This window comes from Perna viridis, chromosome 2 (assembly GCF_037379345.1).
Source record: "Perna viridis isolate PV_CMFRI_1.1 ecotype Kerala chromosome 2, ASM3737934v1, whole genome shotgun sequence".
Taxonomy (NCBI): domain Eukaryota; kingdom Metazoa; phylum Mollusca; class Bivalvia; order Mytilida; family Mytilidae; genus Perna; species Perna viridis.
The window spans coordinates 10,602,154-10,622,089 of NC_142446.1; the positions used below are offsets into that span (position 1 = coordinate 10,602,154).

The 19,936-nt window shown below is 33.6% G+C and overlaps 2 protein-coding genes across 4 annotated transcripts in view; both read left to right on the top strand.

Moving 5' to 3' along the window:
* Positions 1-5,202, top strand: part of LOC148623603 (uncharacterized) — a 37,797-nt gene extending 32,595 nt beyond the window's left edge. For 2 of the 3 annotated variants that reach the window (XM_088565521.1, XM_088565522.1), the window contains exon 14: positions 1,616-5,202. In XM_088565521.1, coding sequence (XP_088421647.1) covers positions 1,616-1,818 — 203 coding nt within the window. In that variant the 3' untranslated portion in view covers positions 1,819-5,202. The remainder of the gene's footprint in view (positions 1-1,615) is intronic. The other variant, XM_088565523.1, reaches the window with a different exon arrangement.
* A 5,872-nt stretch (positions 5,203-11,074) lies between these two features.
* LOC148623605 (putative methylmalonate-semialdehyde/malonate-semialdehyde dehydrogenase [acylating], mitochondrial) overlaps positions 11,075-19,936 on the top strand; it is a 32,275-nt gene continuing 23,413 nt past the window's right edge. The window contains exons 1-2 of the mRNA XM_088565536.1: positions 11,075-11,179; positions 18,984-19,025. Of these exons, the coding sequence (XP_088421662.1) occupies positions 11,144-11,179; positions 18,984-19,025 (78 nt within the window). The 5' untranslated portion in view covers positions 11,075-11,143. The remainder of the gene's footprint in view (positions 11,180-18,983; positions 19,026-19,936) is intronic.

Consider the following 19,936-nt stretch of genomic DNA (forward strand, 5'->3'; position numbering starts at 1 on the left):
GCCAGCTTATTAGGATGTATGTTTTACATATAGCATTCACTTTCAATCTATTTCATCCTAGAGCATTTTTTTGTCAAGATTTCAAAATATTTATGATATTCATTGGAATGGCTTTGTGCTCTGTTGTCATTGCCTACAAAAATTTGTGTGATACCTTAAATATTTATTAACGGATTCATGAAACATTTTATAACTATGTTAACTATAGTAGAGAAAATTTAGTTCAATTTGGTTTAGAGGCCCAACTATTACAGAATAGAGGAGTGGGTGAGAGAATTTTGATGAGATTGTTGTTGTACTTGCAAAGTGAATTTTATTAGAATTTTTATTGAAAAAGATAACCAGGACTTAATGAGTTGAATAACCCATAATAAAAAGTATCAGATTCAGTAATTCCAAAAAGGAAAGTGGGCAATGAGAATGTAGGAATTAATTTACTTGGTCTGATTTGGTAACACTACTGTTTCAGTTGATTATTTTGCTGTATAATTATTGAGTAGCTTTTTCATTGAATGTAACAATCGTGAAGTTCTTCTTCGAATTATTTACAGGTTGTTGACAAATCTAATTTTCATCTTATTATTTATCACTTGAAAAGTGAAAGTATTTTTTCTCAGTCTTAAGAATAAATAACAGACAGGTTGAGATAAAATATGGGTACTTGTACATGTATTTATACTTTTAGCTACCTGTACCTCTACATATGTGTATTTGATTGAGATCTTTTTCTTGACACTCTTACTGTAAATTCTTGTTGAGGTTTGAATAAGGTAACACTGACAGGTTCCAGAGAAGGCAATTGTAGTACAAATGTAATAGAATTACTTTAAACAGAGCTGAGGTACTTTTTATCGTCAATTGGCATATCCACAGGGACTTGCTCCCACTATCAAATGTGCTGCTGAACTAGTATATAAACATGAAAAGGGTGATCCCAGGTTTGAGGATGCCTCGCTTCAACTCAATTTCTTTTCAAATAAAATTGAATATATCATTGTATACTGCTCAGCAATTACTTAACAAATAATGAATCTAATAAAATGAACATAAGTATCACCTTCAAATAATTCTAATCAAATCAATACAAACTCCATATTTCTACATTCGCTTGGACAGAAAGTGGAACTACTGCAACCTTTGACATTGGTAGACAAACAGGGTTTGCTCAGCATTTACCTTGTCATCTACGATGACACTAGAAAGCATGGGAAAATTTTTGTTCCTATTGTTATCCCAAACAACATAAGTGCCAAGCAAACCCAGTGAGCCAAGTCAACAGTCACAGTAGTTTCACTTTTTGTCCAGCGATTGTAGAAATATGGAGTTTGGATGTGTGATTTGATTAGAAGTATTTGTTGGTGATACTTATGTTTATTTATTAGATTCATCATTTGCTAAGTGATTGCTAAGCACTAAATAGTAAAATAATTGATTTTATTTTTAAAAAAAGCAAGGCACCCCCAAAGCTAGAATCACCCTTTTTGTGTTCATATACTAGTCAGGTTGCATATTTGATAATGAGAGCAAGCCCCTGTGGTTTATCCAAGATTCCTGTACGATACCATACAAGTTTTGGATCTCAACCTATTCTGGTATTTACTTTATCTCTTTACAGTTAGGAAAACTGTGATAGAAAATGATGAGGAAGATGAAGATTTACCTAACACATATGATTATACTGATTCTTTCATTGATGATGGCACGCAGGGAGACTTTCAGTCAGAATCAGAATCAGATTTTGATGAATCTGAAGATATCAGAGATTTAAAAAGAGATGCTAAAGAATTCATCAAGAATAAAAAGTTGTTAAAAAAATGATTAATTTGTCTTGTCAGTTTATACATTTTTATTTTTTGAGGATTTATTGTACAGCTGGTATGGCTTGCTTTGGTACCAAGTTGTGGTCTGATAATTTTTATATTGAACTGTCACCTAGTGGAGTTTTTTGTATGATTTACATATTCTGTTATTTGCTTTATTAAAATGAAAGATGTATAATTGTTAAAATTTTTATTTTGAGCATATTCTGTATGGAGTAAATTGAATAATAGAAACTTTTAGTTAGATGACCAATGATTTTTATTCTTATATTCTTGTTTTAGTTCAGTCAGAAAATGCATTTTGTAAAACTTCTTGTAAATCTGCCAAATACCCATTTGATGAATTTTGTAGGTTGTTCTTATGTAAGTATGTATCAAAGGCAGATCCAGGCCTGGCACACCCTTCTGTTTTTCAGAAAAAAGTGTTGAAATGATAGAAACAGTGTGTGCCCCTCTTTGGTCAGTCAGCGCACCCTCCAGTTCTTCAATTCCTCCATCCATCCCTGCATATCATCACTTATCTTTTTGAGTGTGCAGGATAAAAGGTATAGGTGTGACTTTGGTATTGATAGTTGTTAAGTTCATGATTGAAACAGTACTTCATATATAAATTTATATCTACATTATCTGATGTGTTATTGACTCAACATCTTGTACAAGATCATAATTTGAGCAAAATCATGTATGTGATAACTGTACAAAATGGTAATTTTTTAAAGTTACATGTCAATTTGTCCTTATATGGAAGTACATTTGTAGTTTATAAAAGGATCCTGATAGTTTTATTTGAAACAAAAAAAAAATGATTTGATAATACATTATCAGCTTTAGTTTTAGTATCCCAGAAAATGTTTTGCTTTTAAAAAACTCACCTTTTGAACGAATAGTATAAAACATTTTCTGCAATCACTTAGCATCCATCCTTCTCTTTTGTAAGCTATTTTAAAAATCTGATCAAAGTTTTAGGGGTTTCTGTAACCATTCTTTCGATGCCTGAAGTTGGTTATGGTCAATGTTGACAATGCTATCACTGTGTTGATTTCCATGATAAGGATCAACCAAAACATGTCTGTCGTTAGCTAAATTTACTTTTATCTATGAAGTGAAAATGGAAGTGACATTTTTGGTTATAAGAGCTTTTGCATTTAAAAGAGGGATGAAAATTGGTTCAATTGATTGGTTCTAAGCATGTTTGAATCTAAAAGTGCTAACAATAATTTATCACAACTTTTAACATACATTTGGTCTTTAGTGATCTTTCATCTGTTTGAAAAAAATAATTAGCTTTGACCCCAAGGAAAGTTCATTAGATTTTGTTTAAATCATAATTTAATTTTTCATTTTATTCAAAATGGCAGCTTTTTCTAAATGTAGAATAGGTGGGGTAAATTAATTTTTTTCATGTTTTAAAAAATAGAAGAGTTGAGGCAACATACTCTCTTCAGAATGTACTATTGTGAATTAAACCCAGTATGAGTCTTATGTATTACAGTGACCACTGATGTTCAGTCAGAATTTTTCTGTGAATACAAAAAATGGAGAAAATTGAACATACTTACCTTATTTCATTTTAACAAGTTTCATATGAGGTTTCCTGTTATACAGTGTATTTTGTTCTCGTAGAAGATACAGGGATTCCATGCTAAAACATTTTACCATCCTTCGGTATTCCTGGATCCTTGGGTTGTTTATATCTAGAATTGCTTCCTGTGAAATTTGTTTGTCATAATCTATATATTTCATGGAGACCATATTTTATATTATTTTCACATGAATATGCATGCATTTTATTCATTGATGACATTATTTGACATTAATCATTAGCAAGTTTCATGCTTGTCATTCTCAAAAATGACTGTTTTTGTTTCACTTATGTATTTAATTGTCAGATGGTACAATACATACCTTTGTTGTCTATAGAGTAGATGTTCATGCTTTTTAATGTTGTGAGAATGCTTCCATTTGGGACACTCTTTTTCTTAAAAAATGAATTTCTGTCTAGTTTTTAGTTGGCAGCAGATTTAAAAAATTATAGAAGTGATATTGACTTCATGGAATAGATGTCATCCATGTATGATAATTGTACATCTTTATCTAAGAACAAATTCATAACTTATAATTGTTTGAGAAGTTGTAAAATACCTTTTAGAGCAACATATTTTGACTGTCTGAATGTTAATTTTACTTGCTAAGTTTACTGTAAACCAACTAATATTCGCGTTAGTAAACTTTTGCGAATTTTAGTCAATGGACTGATTCGCGGATACTAATTTTTGCAATTTTGACATCACTGAAAATTAATATTCGTGGATCTACGACTATCTTGTCAAATAAAATACAAATAGAAATGAGTTATCTTTCTTTGTCTTGTCATGTCTTCCTATGGATATCCCTCCTATATGACGGGGAACCGCCATTTATTGTATAGTTAACATTACTGACTTTGTCTTGTCAACTGCCTATCGATATTTATGGGTGAATGATTTTAATGCTACAAGACATTATTTTATTGTAAATTTAAAGTAAATATTTTATATACTATCTCACGTTTTTTTTCAGGTATTAAGACGAAAAATTAAAATCAAACTTTAAAGATAACTGTATTTGATCAACCAGAAGTTGAAAATTCGATGGAAAATTTGTACAAAAGACAACCAACCTGATCAGTCCAATTTCCCTGACTTGTTTGCGGATATAGACTTTCGCGATTTTCACAGGCTCGCGAAAACCGCGAAAGTTTATATCACCCGAAAATTTTTTGGTTTACAGTATATACATACAGAGACTAAGCCACACTAGTTCTTGTTGACCAGATATTATCTTTTTATCAGTAAAATGTAACAGTGATACCATTGATTATATTGATTACATGTTATATTACCATTTTTTAAAATTCATTTCATTAACATTAAGCTTGAAAGAAAAAACAACTCACTTTAGAAGTGTTAATATTAAAGCCTTTTTATATTTTTGTCTATTTTTTATCCTCTGATTATCACATTTTAATTGTATCAAAAACTTTGCTATTGGATTCTTAGGATTACGTTTTTATGTATCCATTATCTAGATTTTATTTTGTTCCTGAAGTTTTGAATTCTTGAATTGGATTTATAATTAGCAATCTGTATGTAAAAAAAGGTTATTTGGAATTTGGAGTTAGTGAACTACCCAGATAATTTGGTACTCACTAACAAGAGTTCTATCAACCAATGCCATATTTATATTGATTAACATGAATAGAACTGAATGATTGACATTTATAGAGACATTTCTTAGAAATTTGTTTAGCTCCATTTTATTGAGTGTAAGGTGATTCATTGTCAATATCATGTGTAGATGTAGTCACAAAATATCTATCATGTAATAAATATTGTTAAATGGTTTTCTTTTCTTTTTACAATTAAGTTGCAAATAATTACAGATGCTTCCTAACATGCTCCAGTAGAAATGTTTCAGTTTTTCATCCCATATAATAGCAAAAAAATCAGCAACTCTCGGTAATTTGAAATTTGTTATTTGGCCTCATCTTGAAGGGTTATATAGTACAGTCACACTTAAACTTCATCTTTATCCAAATGATTTCTTACTTATTTTTTAAGGTTTTGTAAGTTTTGTAGCAAAAATATCAGCAGCACTTCATCGGAAGGATTGAAATTTGGAATGCAGTTTCGTCTTGATGAGTAGCATGTAATCTCTTCAGCCCTGTCCCATATTAACTCCATGTGTAAAAAAACAGTTTTGCTTCTATTTTTTTAAGGGTTTCATAAATTTTCATCACAAAAATCTGAGCTATCCATCATAGTAATGATTTTAAAATTTGGTGTACAGCTTCATCTTCCTATTTACTTCCTATTTAGGGGAACAATATGCTGCTTATTGTCTCCTAAAACAACTGGAAGGGGACAAAGAAATACTAGTGTCATGTGCATGCTTGCATATGTTTGTCCATCCGTCACACTTGAGTTAGTGGACGCAACTCAACCGCTCAACAGACTTTGTTAAAATACTCTAGGGTCATTAGTCACCATATGTAGTTGCACCTCTATAATGATTTGAGAAATTTTGGTGGAGTTCTATATTTTTTTTTAAGAGTTTCATAAATTTTGTCACTTAAATCTGAACAACCCTTTATGTTAGATGATTTGAAATTAAGTATAAAGCTTTGATGGTTTTTAGATGTTTAAGCTTTTTGGCTTGTTAGGTTTTTATAAAATATTGCCCAATAAAATTCTTCAAACTTTCATAAGAATGATTCCAAACTTGAATTGAAAATCTAAATAATAAGGCTGAAAAAGTTTACCAATGTCAGCAGTATATCTGTATACCACCTCCATCCTGTGACAACCGAAGTGTCATAATGGCAGGCTGGCTGTAAATGTGTGGTGTTGTGGTCTTAAAAGTGTACAAGGTTTCTGTTAGGGTAACTGCTCCCTTTGCTTCAGGTATTATACCCTTCCTGGAAGCATAGGAGGGACTTTACATGTCCCAGACTGGATTTATCCTTTGTTTTTTTTCCAAAAACCTAAATTCCAATAAATGAGTATCCACAAGGCAGCAGAGCTATTAGACCAATACTGGGGCAAGATAAATGAATGCTTAGATATTTCCACAAACTGACGGGCCTACACACACAACTTGCTACAAGGTCCCTGTAAATTTATTAAGCCCGTGATACTAGATCCCAGTGGACGTTCATTGCCAGGAGTTTTGGTTGTGCAGAGGCTTCATACTTGACTGCCTTTTCATCTACATGTACAAGTAGGCTAGATAGCGGCAGCTGCAGATTTACAATGATCTCTGACCATAGACTTCTAATTTAATTACAGGTCTATGACCTGACTAAAAGCTTAAATTTTACATTAAGGCACCGACCATTTTTATACTTGGGGGCTGGGATTTTAAATGTTGCTAAATAAAGACTCAGATAATCAGATATTCTGTTCTTGTTAAGACCAAATAAAATTAATAGATGCGTACACCCCTCCCACTCCTAAAAATGACAATTTTTTTTTAAATGGCACGGGCATTTCAATATCAGGATTTTTTTCACTTCAGTTTCTTGTATATAGGCACTATAATATACAAATCTTTCAATTCTTGGCGATGAAAAGTTTCTTCTCTGAAACTGATGTGGCTATGAATTTAGAACATGTCTTTACACCAAAAAGATAAAATAAGGCCAGCAAATATCTGGTCGGGAGTGAAAAATAAAATCCTCCCAACCACCCCGTATTTTTTGGTGAGTGTTGGATGAAATTTACTTGGCCTGAACAAGACATGGCTTTGTCTCTAGCCAGGAATTGAGGAGGAGCTGCTTCTTTCTTTCTAAACCATGATTAAAAGTAGTCAAAATAAAGCTGAGAATGTGTACTTTAAAATCATATATGTTATTAACTACAAAAGTGTATGAATATTGTTTACATGTGTGAGTAATTTGCCTCCATACTGTCAGCAGAAAAGGTAAAAATGTGGATTTTCAGTATTATTTATTCAAGTAAATTTTGTGAAGAATTTCTGCAATCGTCGTACCATTAGCATAATGATTTTGGAAGCCTTATTTTTTTTCAAGCTACGCAATGGTAGGCAACTTCGAGATGTCATTTGTCCTGGGAATTCTTTTCTCTTTACTTCTTTCCTAATGCTAAATATGTTCGCTCGTCAACCATTCTTTCTGCAATCTTGTCTTGACCTGGTCAGGATATATCTTAACAGACTTGCGCTTCTCAGTTGTCTCGATTGTATCTTCAGATGATCATGGCTTGTATTCCTTCTTTGAGAATCCAAGTTCTTCTTGGCATGTGGTGTTATGTGGATTTTACTCTTTCCCATTGTTTATCTACTTGGCCTCTTCTGTGTGTCATACTTTCGCCTTATAATCTGATCTTGTCTAGATGCCATGGGTATCTTGATCTTAAATTTAGCCACCACCAGTTGATGATCGGACGCTTTTTCAGAACCTCGATAAGCTCTAACGTCTGTCATGCTCTTTCTCCATCTCCTGGCGACTGTAATGTAGTCCATCTGGTTTCAAGTTTTCATCTCTTGAGATACCCAGGTTGTTTTGTGTATATCCTTGTGAGGGAGTGGGAATGTTGTACCTCCTATGACCAGATCGTTCTGGGAGCAAAAATCTGCATTCTGAGTTCTCCATTTTCGTTGATGTTACCAATTTATTTCCTCCCGTGATGAGTTCTCTCCCTGTGTTATCTTTTTAAACTTTGGCATTCATGACACTCATTACAATCAAGATGCCCCAAGTGTTGTTCAATCTAGGGTAGCTTGGAGATGGCTGTAAAACTCTTCTTTGTCTTCTTCCTCTGCTACGTTGGTAGGAGCGTAGCATTGAATAGGAGCGTAGCATTGAATGACTGTTACTTTTTGTATCTTTGACGTAAATCTTGCCACGATAAATCTTTCATTCACATGATTCCATTCGATGAATGATGATTCGGCCTTCATGTTGAGTGAGATTTCTACTCCATGTTCATGGTTGCCATCCTCGTATGGTCAGGCGCGTAGCTGAGGCCAAATTGAAGTGTAGGCAAAATTACGGCAGGGGGTCTGGGGCTGCTTAAGGCCCCCAGCAGGTCCAGGGCGGAGCCCTGGTAGGGGGTCCAGGGGGGCCAAGCCCCCCCTCCCGAAGCTCCGCGGAGATAGCGTTTTAGAGCATCATTTATGCCTCTCCTGGATGTATTTTATCTCATAGCTACGCGCCTGATGGTGGTCCACAGAACAGTAGAGTTTGCCCTGAAGATAGTATGACCGCTCCAAATGATGTACATCTAACTTCGTCCCAAAATATCAAGGTTGTAGTGCTCCATTTCTATTGCAGTCTGGGCAGCATTTCCGGTTTCGTTTATTGTCTCCACGCTCCGGCTTGCAATCATCAAGGCGGTCTTAAGGGAGAAAAGTTTCATCAGCAGACGAAAAAATATAGTTAAGTTAAATTCGATGTATTTTGTAATACATATACACATGTCACAAGTATATTTCACGAATGTTGCATTGGCTTCAGATATTGAAAATATTAATTAGTTTCGTAATTAGATATATTATGTAAAATATGCATAATTAAAGAACGGTATATACATGTGATGATTTTATCTTCAACAGATAAAAAGTGCTATGGAGTAATATTGATAGTTTATTTGTTCATGAAAGACGTGCATTATTAAGGTAGGGCGAGAGTCTGGTTTAGTGGTGGTTCTAATAGTTGAGAGTTTTCATGGTCATTATGTAAGACCAGTGCTTTCGTAACAAATACGAGATTGTTTGTAATGTTGGATAGTATTTAGTTACAGATGTTAATAACTTTTTATTATTTTTTATTGACTGTAAGTCTGAGAGCACACGCGCTCTGCGAGTAGACAGAACAAGCTATAACTTTTTTATGAATTAAAACTGTTGAGATTATGTATTAGGCACAATAGACTACTATTAAGTCTCGAGTGTCGTAAGGTTTCATCCTATTGAATTTTGATTTAATTGCACTTTCTCTAAGAAATTTACTGAGGTCTTAGATAACGTATAAGTAAATTTGAGTAGTCCAGGTTCTTATTAGCAATGTTAAATGACATTTGATGTTGATCAAAAGACCCATTTAAGACAATAAAGCCTTCATATCGGAACTAATTATGTTGTGTTTGTTTGGGAACTGTTCAGAAATGAAGTTCATAAGTTCTTACACTTGTATATCGCATATTGTAGGACTAGGGACTATCCTCATTGCACATCGTATTAAGAACTAACTCTAATGGAACGTATTATAATATTAGTAGTAAGTTCTCATTGCTCAAAAGTATAGCATAGTCTTTTTTTTTTCATTTCAAAGTGAACGTTTTCAGCCGCCTTAATTAGTTCATTACTGAACATGCTCGTATACATTCTTGTCATGTCATAAGTACATACGAAATTTGTTGTCATTCCAGCTGTCTCGTACATACGTTTTTAACTACAGGTAGGAAAAATTAGTCAAGAAGTCCACAATGATAATTAATCGGACGGCATGGAATTCTTATCATTTCTCTATTGGAAATAAAATCTAAATTGGTTATAATACTTACTGGTAGTTCGTGTATTTTTGCATTTTTCTAATAGTTTTTTTTAACGTACTGGATTGAAATATAACAAAAGTCTCTGGATATTGATATCTATTTAGTTGCTCATTATAACATTATGAATTTTTCGACTATAAACCGTAAAATGTTAATATTAAAGACATTTGTTACATACTTCTTTATACATAATTGAACACGTTGAATGGCAGTTTATGGTACATTCGCTATATGTACATGAGATTCCTCTCCTTTCCTTTTCTTTTAATTTTTTTTCTACCTAAACTTTTTTTTTTTTTATAAAAAACAGAATACAACATTTTTTTTCACCATTGTGGAACTTCATTTATTTTTTTTCTTGCCACAGAAAAAATATTTTTATATTTTTCTTCAAAGTTAAATTAATTTTTTTTTTTCAAAAATATCCCAGCCCCCCCTCAACATAAAATGGTTGGTGCCTAAATAACTATTTTTGGAAGTTGGAAAAAATTGTCTGTTGTGTTTTTAAGCGAGTATATTTCTCTTTAATGTGTAATATTGTAGCGCTAGTTTTAGATATTTTTTTTTAAATTTGTGATATTCCGGTTAAGATAATCCATACACTTTTTATACTCCACGGGTACTACCGGGCACTTTTTAGAAGGACCAGAATAGATAGTTCATGCTGCAGCATTTTTTAAAAGACCTAATACTTTGTTCATTTGGTTAAGGACATTCATAATATAAGATACATTTTTTGTCAAGGAGGTCTATTTGTAGACTGAACTTGTTTATTTTTATCATTTACCAAATTAAACGATTTATGATCATTATGTGCAAGTCTTTGTAAGAATCAGGCAGTGGGTGAAACATGGTATTGAAAAACCAATTTGACTATTTGCACCATCAGAATCAGGATAAAAAGACAAGATTTTCAATATCATTTTGGTAAGTTTAGTTATAATATCATTGAAATGCACTGAAAAAAAACATTTCAAGGGCACGTAACTCTTTCGAAAACCTTATTGCTCTAACATTCTGTTGAAAAATTTCTGGGCAAATCCAGAGATACAAAGCAAAAATTATGGAATTACCAAATAGAGTGAAACTGTATTGTCATATCGGTGGGGTTTCTGATTTTTTACATCTTACATATATTTATACTTAAATTTCGGATATTTATATTTATCTTAACCGTTTACGGTCTATATTTTAAAGGCCGTGTCCTTGTCAGCCAATCAAATTGCATTTTCTCTCACAGCACAGCTGACATAACACGAAAACTGCAAAATGAGCTGTTCACTGTTGCGCACAATACCACACCACGTAAGCTTTTTGTGCACGTCTATTATCACAGGAAATTAGAAATTTCAGTAATGCCATCGCACTCTTTCTTCAGAAAACGTTATACTCATTATATTGTGTATGCTCGATTTTGACCAGGGGTTCGTTTTGCAAGGTTACCACTAATACCAGTATCGGATACTGCATACGAGGATTCGCTGTAAAATTCCGACTGCTATTAACAGTATGAACTGCATGTTCTCAACTTATTTTTCTTGTTTTCCCTTTTGCAGACCAGGCCCGTTTAAATTATATCATTTGTTTATTATATGTCCAAGGACAAATACTAATAATTGCCCTGGCCCCTTCATTATCTTCATTTCTTAACATCAGGGCACTTTGAGATTTAGATGGTGTAGATAGGTGATGCTACATTGATGAGATCAAATTAAAATGTGAAGTCGCACCAAAAATCAGGATTGGATCAAGAATTTAAGGTTGGGGCAAGGAGTTAAATATAGAAGGATTGGAATCTCGCACACTTTTGCATAATACGTTAATAAATATGTTGCATCCCCTGAAGTACAGTAAGGCCTTGTAGGAATCATTTATTTTAGGGGACTCTCATAAATAGCGTTCTGTGTGTATTCCATGTTATGTATATAGGTAATGGGTCCCCTAAAGTACAGAAAGGCATTGTAGGGATCATTTGTTTTAGGGGACTCTCCCAAAGAGCATCCTGTGGGTATTCCATGTTATGTACATGTATATAGGTAATGGGTCCCTTAAAGTACACTAAAGCATTATTTGGATCATTTACTTTAGGGGACTCACACTACTAGTCATATGCAGTATATTTTTAGTGTTGTATGTAGGTGATAAAATCATTTTTAAAAGTTATATTCCTGCAAATCATGCATTTGTTGTATTCCTACCTTTGCACTGAATCAAACATAGTGCACAATATTACTGATGTTTCGTTCTGAATATATTGCATTGCCAGTTCTCTAAACTACATTAAGGCCTTAGATTTTAAGAGTGGATCTGCTAAAATAAATTTAGGAAATCTTGAGTCCCTGAAAGGAAATGAAGGCCCTTTTTACTTATATTTATAAAACCCTAGTATATTTGTTTTCAAGCCAGACAAATAATTTCTCACCTGGCTAAAGCGCTAAATAAATCCAGAGGAATTTACTTGTGTTTCCATGACAATCTATGTCCTGTTTACCACCATAGTGTCATAGTTCTAGTTTCATACCAGATAAAAATGTATTTAAATATCATACACATGTTCTATGTGTGTATCTTGCTTGTATGAAAACAGGAAGTGTACATGAAATAATCAGTTAGCATTGAACATTACCCAGTTTCCGATTCAGGCACAGGGGCTCGTTACAAGACTATATACATTGTAAATCATATACATATGAATACTCATTGCCAGTTGTTTAATCTGGTTCCTAATCTGGTTCCCTGGTCAATATCATAAGCAACCCAAAGATTTCTACAATGTATCTCTTTAAAAAAAATATCATGCACATGTCTCTGTGTCTGTTTTTTGCTTGTATGAGAATAGAAAGTTTACATTAAAAGATGAAATGATTGGTTAGCATTGAATTTATGTAATATTACCCAGTTTCCGATTCAACACAGGGTTCGTAACTATTGATTATATGTAGCTCATATATACATATAATAAGGACCCTGATATCTATATATAGCCATTGCCAGTTTAATCTGGTTTGGGGTAATTGTAAATATTTGGGTTGTCACTGTTATGATAGAGTATGCAATCATATCAAGGGAACCAAGATTTTAGAACTTGCATGTAACAAGAATGGATATGGTGAATATATCAAAGAGACAACAACCCCACTGGGATGAAAAATGTCAGTTTAAGGCCACCCATTACTCTAATTAAAAAAAGATCTTTCAGTTGGCCACAGCCCTTTATTGATTCCATAGGGTTCCATACATTTTTGTACTGACATTTTTGGCTGTAGCTTGGACCATATCATAAATTTGTATATAAGGGGACCACTCAAAACAACTGGTATACCTAGGACACTCCACTTGAAATGTCGGGGGATGAAGTGTGATTCATTTTTCTGCTAATCTCCATATCCCAAGGTAATGCCTATATGTCCTCAGGACTCCAAAATAATCCTTGAAACTGGCACTTGGTTTGCATCTAAAATATATAATTTTTTTTTCTTTTATCCATCTTTTTGTCAAGTATTCCAAAGATTTTAAAGTCTCTTATACACTTCACTCTGATTGATTGATTGATTGTTGGGGTTAAACGCCCAAGCAGCAATATTTCAGCAATATTCAGTCCCGTACACTACCCGGCTATCGCAGGGGAAGCTTCCCGTCTTAGGCCGTAGATGCTATCGTGCCACCGCAGCCGTAGCCTTCCCTGTACGAGTCCCGTATGCTACCTGGCACTCTGGGTAGTTAATGTAACTGATATTCTTGCACAACATCCAAGTATCGGTTGGTCCATTTAGTGTCTGCCCAGTACTACTTTCACGTTTGACTCTGGACTAAGTTCATTAGAGGTATTGGGCCAGTTGTTCAATTCAGTTACTGCATATTGGATCCAGTGCTTCAGCTAGAAATTGAGAAGAGCAGAGCACCAGTGGAGGAAGAGGCAGTTTCTCAAGTTTTTTGCAATGTATTTATTCCTGTTGTTTATCTTTGCTTTCACATTTTGTATTTGATAGTATTTTTCGTAATATCTTTATCTCATTTTTGCTCACTGCTTGTATACAGTTAAGAAAACGGAATATCAAATCATTTACATAAAGTCAGCTTTTCTTTGATGTGTTAATTTATTTGTTGATTTTGGATATCTGTTTTTTACTACATACCATGAGGTAATGTATTAAAGGAAATGTAACAACTGATAAAGATTGCTACAACGATATTTCCAAAATCCTCACTAATTTAAAGAAATAGCATTTCCCAGGACTATTGTAAATACAACTTTTGGCAAATATATTGTATTGTTGAAAATACAGAAAAATTAAAAATTATAAGGGAAGTAACTGACAATGTCAAACATGTAATTTTATAGTTGTTTACACACATGATTCAACACAATTTAGACCTGTTGAATTGACAGTATACATTGTATTGTATTGTGCAGTAGAAATTAATCTTTTAATAATAAACAATTAATTGGCTGCTCATAAAATTTGGTTAGATCCAATCATCAGAAAACCCTGATCAGCTGATTGTTTCTTGATGATTAGTTTCGGTCAAAAACACTTTCCCTTACCTGTTTAGACAGCAATTGACACCTTTTATCAGATTTACAGCTCTTCTAATGGAAATATGAAAAGGCACAAGGGTGTTTTGGGTCAAGTTAAAAGGACAGAAAGGTGCCACCATGAGCAAGAAGGAGTTGGCGCCCATCAAAATAGGGCTAACGTGACCACTGGGATCTAACAACACTCCATTCTATTTCTTGTTTTGATGACCTTTCTGATCATCCAACCAGATTTCATCTTTTATGATTTTAAAGGCAATGGAAAACTTGTGGATTCTGAAAAGGTCATCTGAATGGAAAGTAAAATGAAGTGTTGTTAGATTCTGTATGCAGTTACAGAATGGAGTAATTGATAGGTCTTATTTTAATAACATGCAGATTGGGACACCCATGGGTCCTCAATGCATGATGAGGAAACCCTTACACCACAGGGCAGTCTGCAGCTGGGTCTAAAACATGTTACTTAGGTGCAGCAAAATAGTTGCCCCTATATACTCCTGCAACATTAAAGTAAACGAAAAGTGAAAATGAAACAATATGTACATAGGCCAGAAATTCCTGACTTGGGACAGGCACAAAATAGGTTTAAAGTACTTTGGCGTGATTACAACCCTCCCTTTTTTAAATCTGGCCACTGTGGGTCAGAAAGCAGTTTTAGCATATACATTTGTATCTCAAAAACTGTTCAGTTTAGCATAATTCTGACATACTTTCAGGGATAATAGGTATCTGTGGCTAAATTTAAGTGAAATTCTGTTGATCCTTTTTGGGGTTATTGCCCTTTTTGAACATTTTTTTTGTATTTTTATTGTCATTTTGTAGCTCACTTGGCCAGAGGCCAGATGAGCTATTGCCATCACTTGGCCTCCGTTGACATTGACGTCTTGTCACCATCGTCCGTCCTCGTTGTTAACAATTATACAAAACTCTTCTCCTCAGAAACTAGTTGACTAATTTGAACCAAACTTGATATGAATGTTCCTTGGGGTATCCTGCATAGAATTGATGTGGGGATTTTTTTTTCATCGAAAAACATGGCTGCTGTTACTGAAAAAGAACATAGGGATCAGACAGTAGTTTTTCACATATATCTCCAAAACCGTTAGGTTAAGCTAAATTCTGACTGGAAAATGTTCAGCATGATGAGATCTATCTCTGGTCAAATTTTGGTTTTAATCAGTTAGGCCATGTTGGCGTTAGTGCCCTTTTTCAACAATTTTTGCTGTTTTTAATGTTATTTCTTTCTAAAATCTTCTCCTCTGACACTACTTGACCAATTGAAACCAAACTTGGTATGAATGTTCCTTTGGGTATCCTGCCTAGAACTGTGGTGGGGATTTTTGATTCGTCAAAAAACATGTCTGCCATTACTTAAAATAGAACATAAGGGTCAGACATTAGTTTTTTGCATATATCTCCAAAACTGTTACATTTAGCCAAATTCTTTCATAGCTGAAATAATCCTTATTATTTGGACTACAAAAGTCTTCAGGGATGAAAGTTGTCAGACGACTCTTTGTAAGAGTTATTGCTCTTGAAATGGGAAAAATGACTTTTTTTCAAGTTTTCAGTCAATAATATTGAAAGTTTCTTTTAGTCTATCATAGTTTTCAAGATATTATATCTTGAAAACTATGATAGATTAGAAGAAACTTTAAATTATAGAAATGATCCTTATGATAAATCCTACCAAAGACTTCTTGAGTCAAATTGTTGGACAACTACTTGTTAAATTTATTGCCTTTGAAAGGCAAAATTTAACCAGGTGAGCGATTCAGGCTCCTGGGACCCTCTTGTTTCAAAAATCTTCTCAGAACTACTTGACAGAATTCAATGAAAACTGTTATGATTGTCCCATAGGGTACTGCACAAAACTAATGTTGGGATTTTTGATCTGTGAAAAACATAACAGCTGTTACTAAAAATTAAACATACCAGTCAGACAGCAGTTTCTCCCATATATCTTCAAAACCTTTGGGTTTACCCAAATTTTTATGGTGTTAAAATGATTCAAACGAGTTTAAATCTGTTGACCCATATTGGAATTATTGCCCTTTTTGGACATTTTTTTTTTTGCTGTTCTTGATGTTAATACTTTTCAAATTCTTCTCTGAAACTACGACAGAATTCAATGAATGTTGGTATGATTCCTGTAACAATGACAAAAGCCACAGTTACCCTCGTTGCTGTAGATTTTTGATGATATGGCGCACCATAACTACTACAGTTACCCTTGTTCTTGCAACTGCGAACAATGTTGTATGTCTCAACAGTCATAGTTACTAGTATACTAATTCTCATAAATTCCAATGACAATGTAGCCTAGAAAAAGCCAGAGTCACCCTTGTTGCTGTATATTTTTTATGATATGGCACATCAAAAATTGTATCCAGCACAAAATGACAATTAGAATTTTTCATTCATGAAAAAAGTGGCCACTTTTACAAAAAACAGAATGTAGCTTTTCAAGCCAGGTGAGCGATTCAGGCTCTTTAAAGCCTTTAGTTTAGTATTGCACTACATTGTACATGGAATCTTGCCTATTCAGTATTTGATGTTACTAGTCCAAATCTAGTCCACTGGAATTGTAGTGACTGATTATTTTTAATGCTGGTTGTTCTGATGGTATTGCTATTCTTTAATATGTTCTGAGCCAGCATCAGTAACTGTGAACGTTCTTTAATATGTTCTGAGCTAGCATCAGTAACTGTGAACGTTCTTTAATATGTTCTGAGCTAGCATCAGTAACTGTGAGCGTTCTTTAATATGTTCTGAGCTAGCTTTCAGTAACTTGTGGATATCTCATTTTGTCTACTTGGTATATGATAACATATACCATGGTGTGAATTGAATGGTACATTGTATTTTGAATTTTGAAGTGTGTTTGTTTGTTGTTTCAGTTCTTTTTTTTTATCTTACATTAAAGGGGTTGAAGGCCTTATAAAACTAGTTAAACCCCATTGCATGTTTCATGTACCTGTCCAAAGTCAAGACATGGTCATTATTGATGTGTCTTACTGCATTATGTTCCCCCCTACAAAGTTGCAGTACATATTGATTTTACATGTTTTAAAATTCTTTCTTCTACCCTCTTTCCAGTCTAGGGAACTCTTCTGAAATGGCTGTATGGATTTACATTAAACTGGAATACAAAAATAGACCACCATATGTAGGTGTGCACAAAGGTTTTAGAATTTCTAACACGGCCGCCGTCTAAACTTAAAAAAAAAATGTAAAAAAATTCACAGAAAATAGTAAAAGGTTTATACATGGTTTAAAGATAGGTCTCCACAATGGCATATGATTGGCCCCATTTTAAAAATGAAATATTAAAAATGGTTGCCATTTCAAGACGGCCGCCAATCAAAAAAATTAAAACTTTTTTTTTTTAATAAAAAAAATTCTTGGAACCATACAAGGTGTTCCTGTGACAATGGGTGTGCTGGGGGAACATCATATATATATCATTACGTCCCCACAACATTCAGTTGTGGGGCAAATTGTTTTACCCCTGTCCCCTGTCTATCCTGTTCAGGGTATAGAGTTATTCGGCTTAAGTCCTCCTACAGTATTTAGGGTATGAAGTTAATACTTTTCAGAATGATTATATATGGATTGAAAATGTGCTTATTATCAGGGATTTGATTTCTATCAATATTTGACATTTTATGGATAGTTGGACTTAGTCATTTTGTCACCATTTTGAGCGAATAGGGTACATGTCTATTCTGGATAACCCCTCCTATAATATTTAGGTTAGGAAGTTGATGCTGTTCAGAATGATTATATATGGATCGAAGGTGTGCATATGATCAGGGATTTGATTTCTTTAAATATTTGATATTTTCATGGAATTCACCATCCTGAAGAATTTAAGCTTGTATGTATAAATTTACTTTTATATACATGTACATTGTATGTCAGAAAATACATGCAGGGGCATCAAATGTGTCTCTCATACACAACAATCTTCTCTAAGATGAATTTTAACAACCAAACAAAATGCGTTAGTTGTGTTTAAATGGAGTGCGGGGGCATTCATTTGTCCTTTTTTTTTCAGTTTGATATTTAAGAAAATATCTTAATCTAGAGGGAGAAATGACTAAAAACATCTCCCTGTTTGTGCTCACTTCTCCCATTTGTCTTTGACATGATGATGTTTTTCTAGTAGATTGCTCAGGCAGAAATGTCAATATTGTTATTTTTCAATCAGAATTTAACTACTGATGTCCAGATTAGGCCCTGTGTATTTTGTTACTTCTGTTGTTTGGGCCTTTCAAAGTGTACAATTGTTGAAGGCCTGTTGGTGATCTCTGAAAGTATTTACTATTTTGACTTAAGGTTAAATGCTGGTGCATTTGTTATGCTTCACCACACCCGTTCTTTTTTCATTAAACATTTTTAACTTTAAATGAACATGGAAGGTTTAGTTATATAATGTATATTTCATTACAGCTCCAAAATACAAAACTTTTTGTTACCCCAAACTTCAACATTTGTAACAATGTTTTTTAAATAGACTGTATAAACAATGATATACAAATGTATTTCAATATTTGTTTTATTTTGTAGTTAAGATGGAATGGCAAGAGAATGTACAACTCAGTTTCTCCAGTAAGTACTGTACTTCAAATGTTAGGACACATGTACTCTATATGTTAATTATTATATAGATAGCAGTGGTTTATCATATGTTCCCTGTGGAATAAATTTTGATAATTCACAATGTTAAGTAAATTTGGTAATTTCACTCTTGGACTTTCTTCTGCCAAAAACTTCACAACACCAATATCAATCCACCAAAATCACAAAAAATTGAAATTCATGTTGAAAAAAGTAATAAATTTTGGAGAAAATCTGCATTAAATTACTTAAGCACAGAACAAGTTCCGCACATTTGTTAAATCTTAGCATTCTTTGGCACTCGTGATCATATTTCACTCTTTCCAATTAATTATCCTAATATTAATTGTTAGGAGTTAAAATTGCTGTCCATGTCACTTTTTTAGTCCCCTTCCTACCAGTGACTTTAAGCTTTTTACTCCCTCCATCTGTCTGTCTGTCTGTTAGTCAAGTTTTCAGCACTTTTTTTGTCATACTTGCAGATATACTTTGATATTTGGTACATTGCTTTACTAAGACAAGTTACAGATCAAGATCATATTACGTTTTTGGTCTGTTAATTTTTCTGTTTTTTTTTTTTGGTGTTGCTTGCAGATATACATTTGACATTTGGTACATTGCTTTACCATTACAAGTTACAGATAAAGAATTGGGTTCTGGTTTGTTGAATTTATCTTAGTTATAGCCCTAGGACATAGAAAATTAATTTTTTGTGGTATAACTTTTAAGTCAGGGATCGAGCTGGGCTTCGCCAATGTCGCATTTGCAATTTTTTATTTGATCTGGTGACAAAAATAACCAGTTGGTGATTTTCTTGGCACTTAGGTATTGTATTTTAAAATTGACAGGAAGTTTGTCAGCAACGGATATTCTCTCCAATTAAACAGCTGTGTTGACACCTG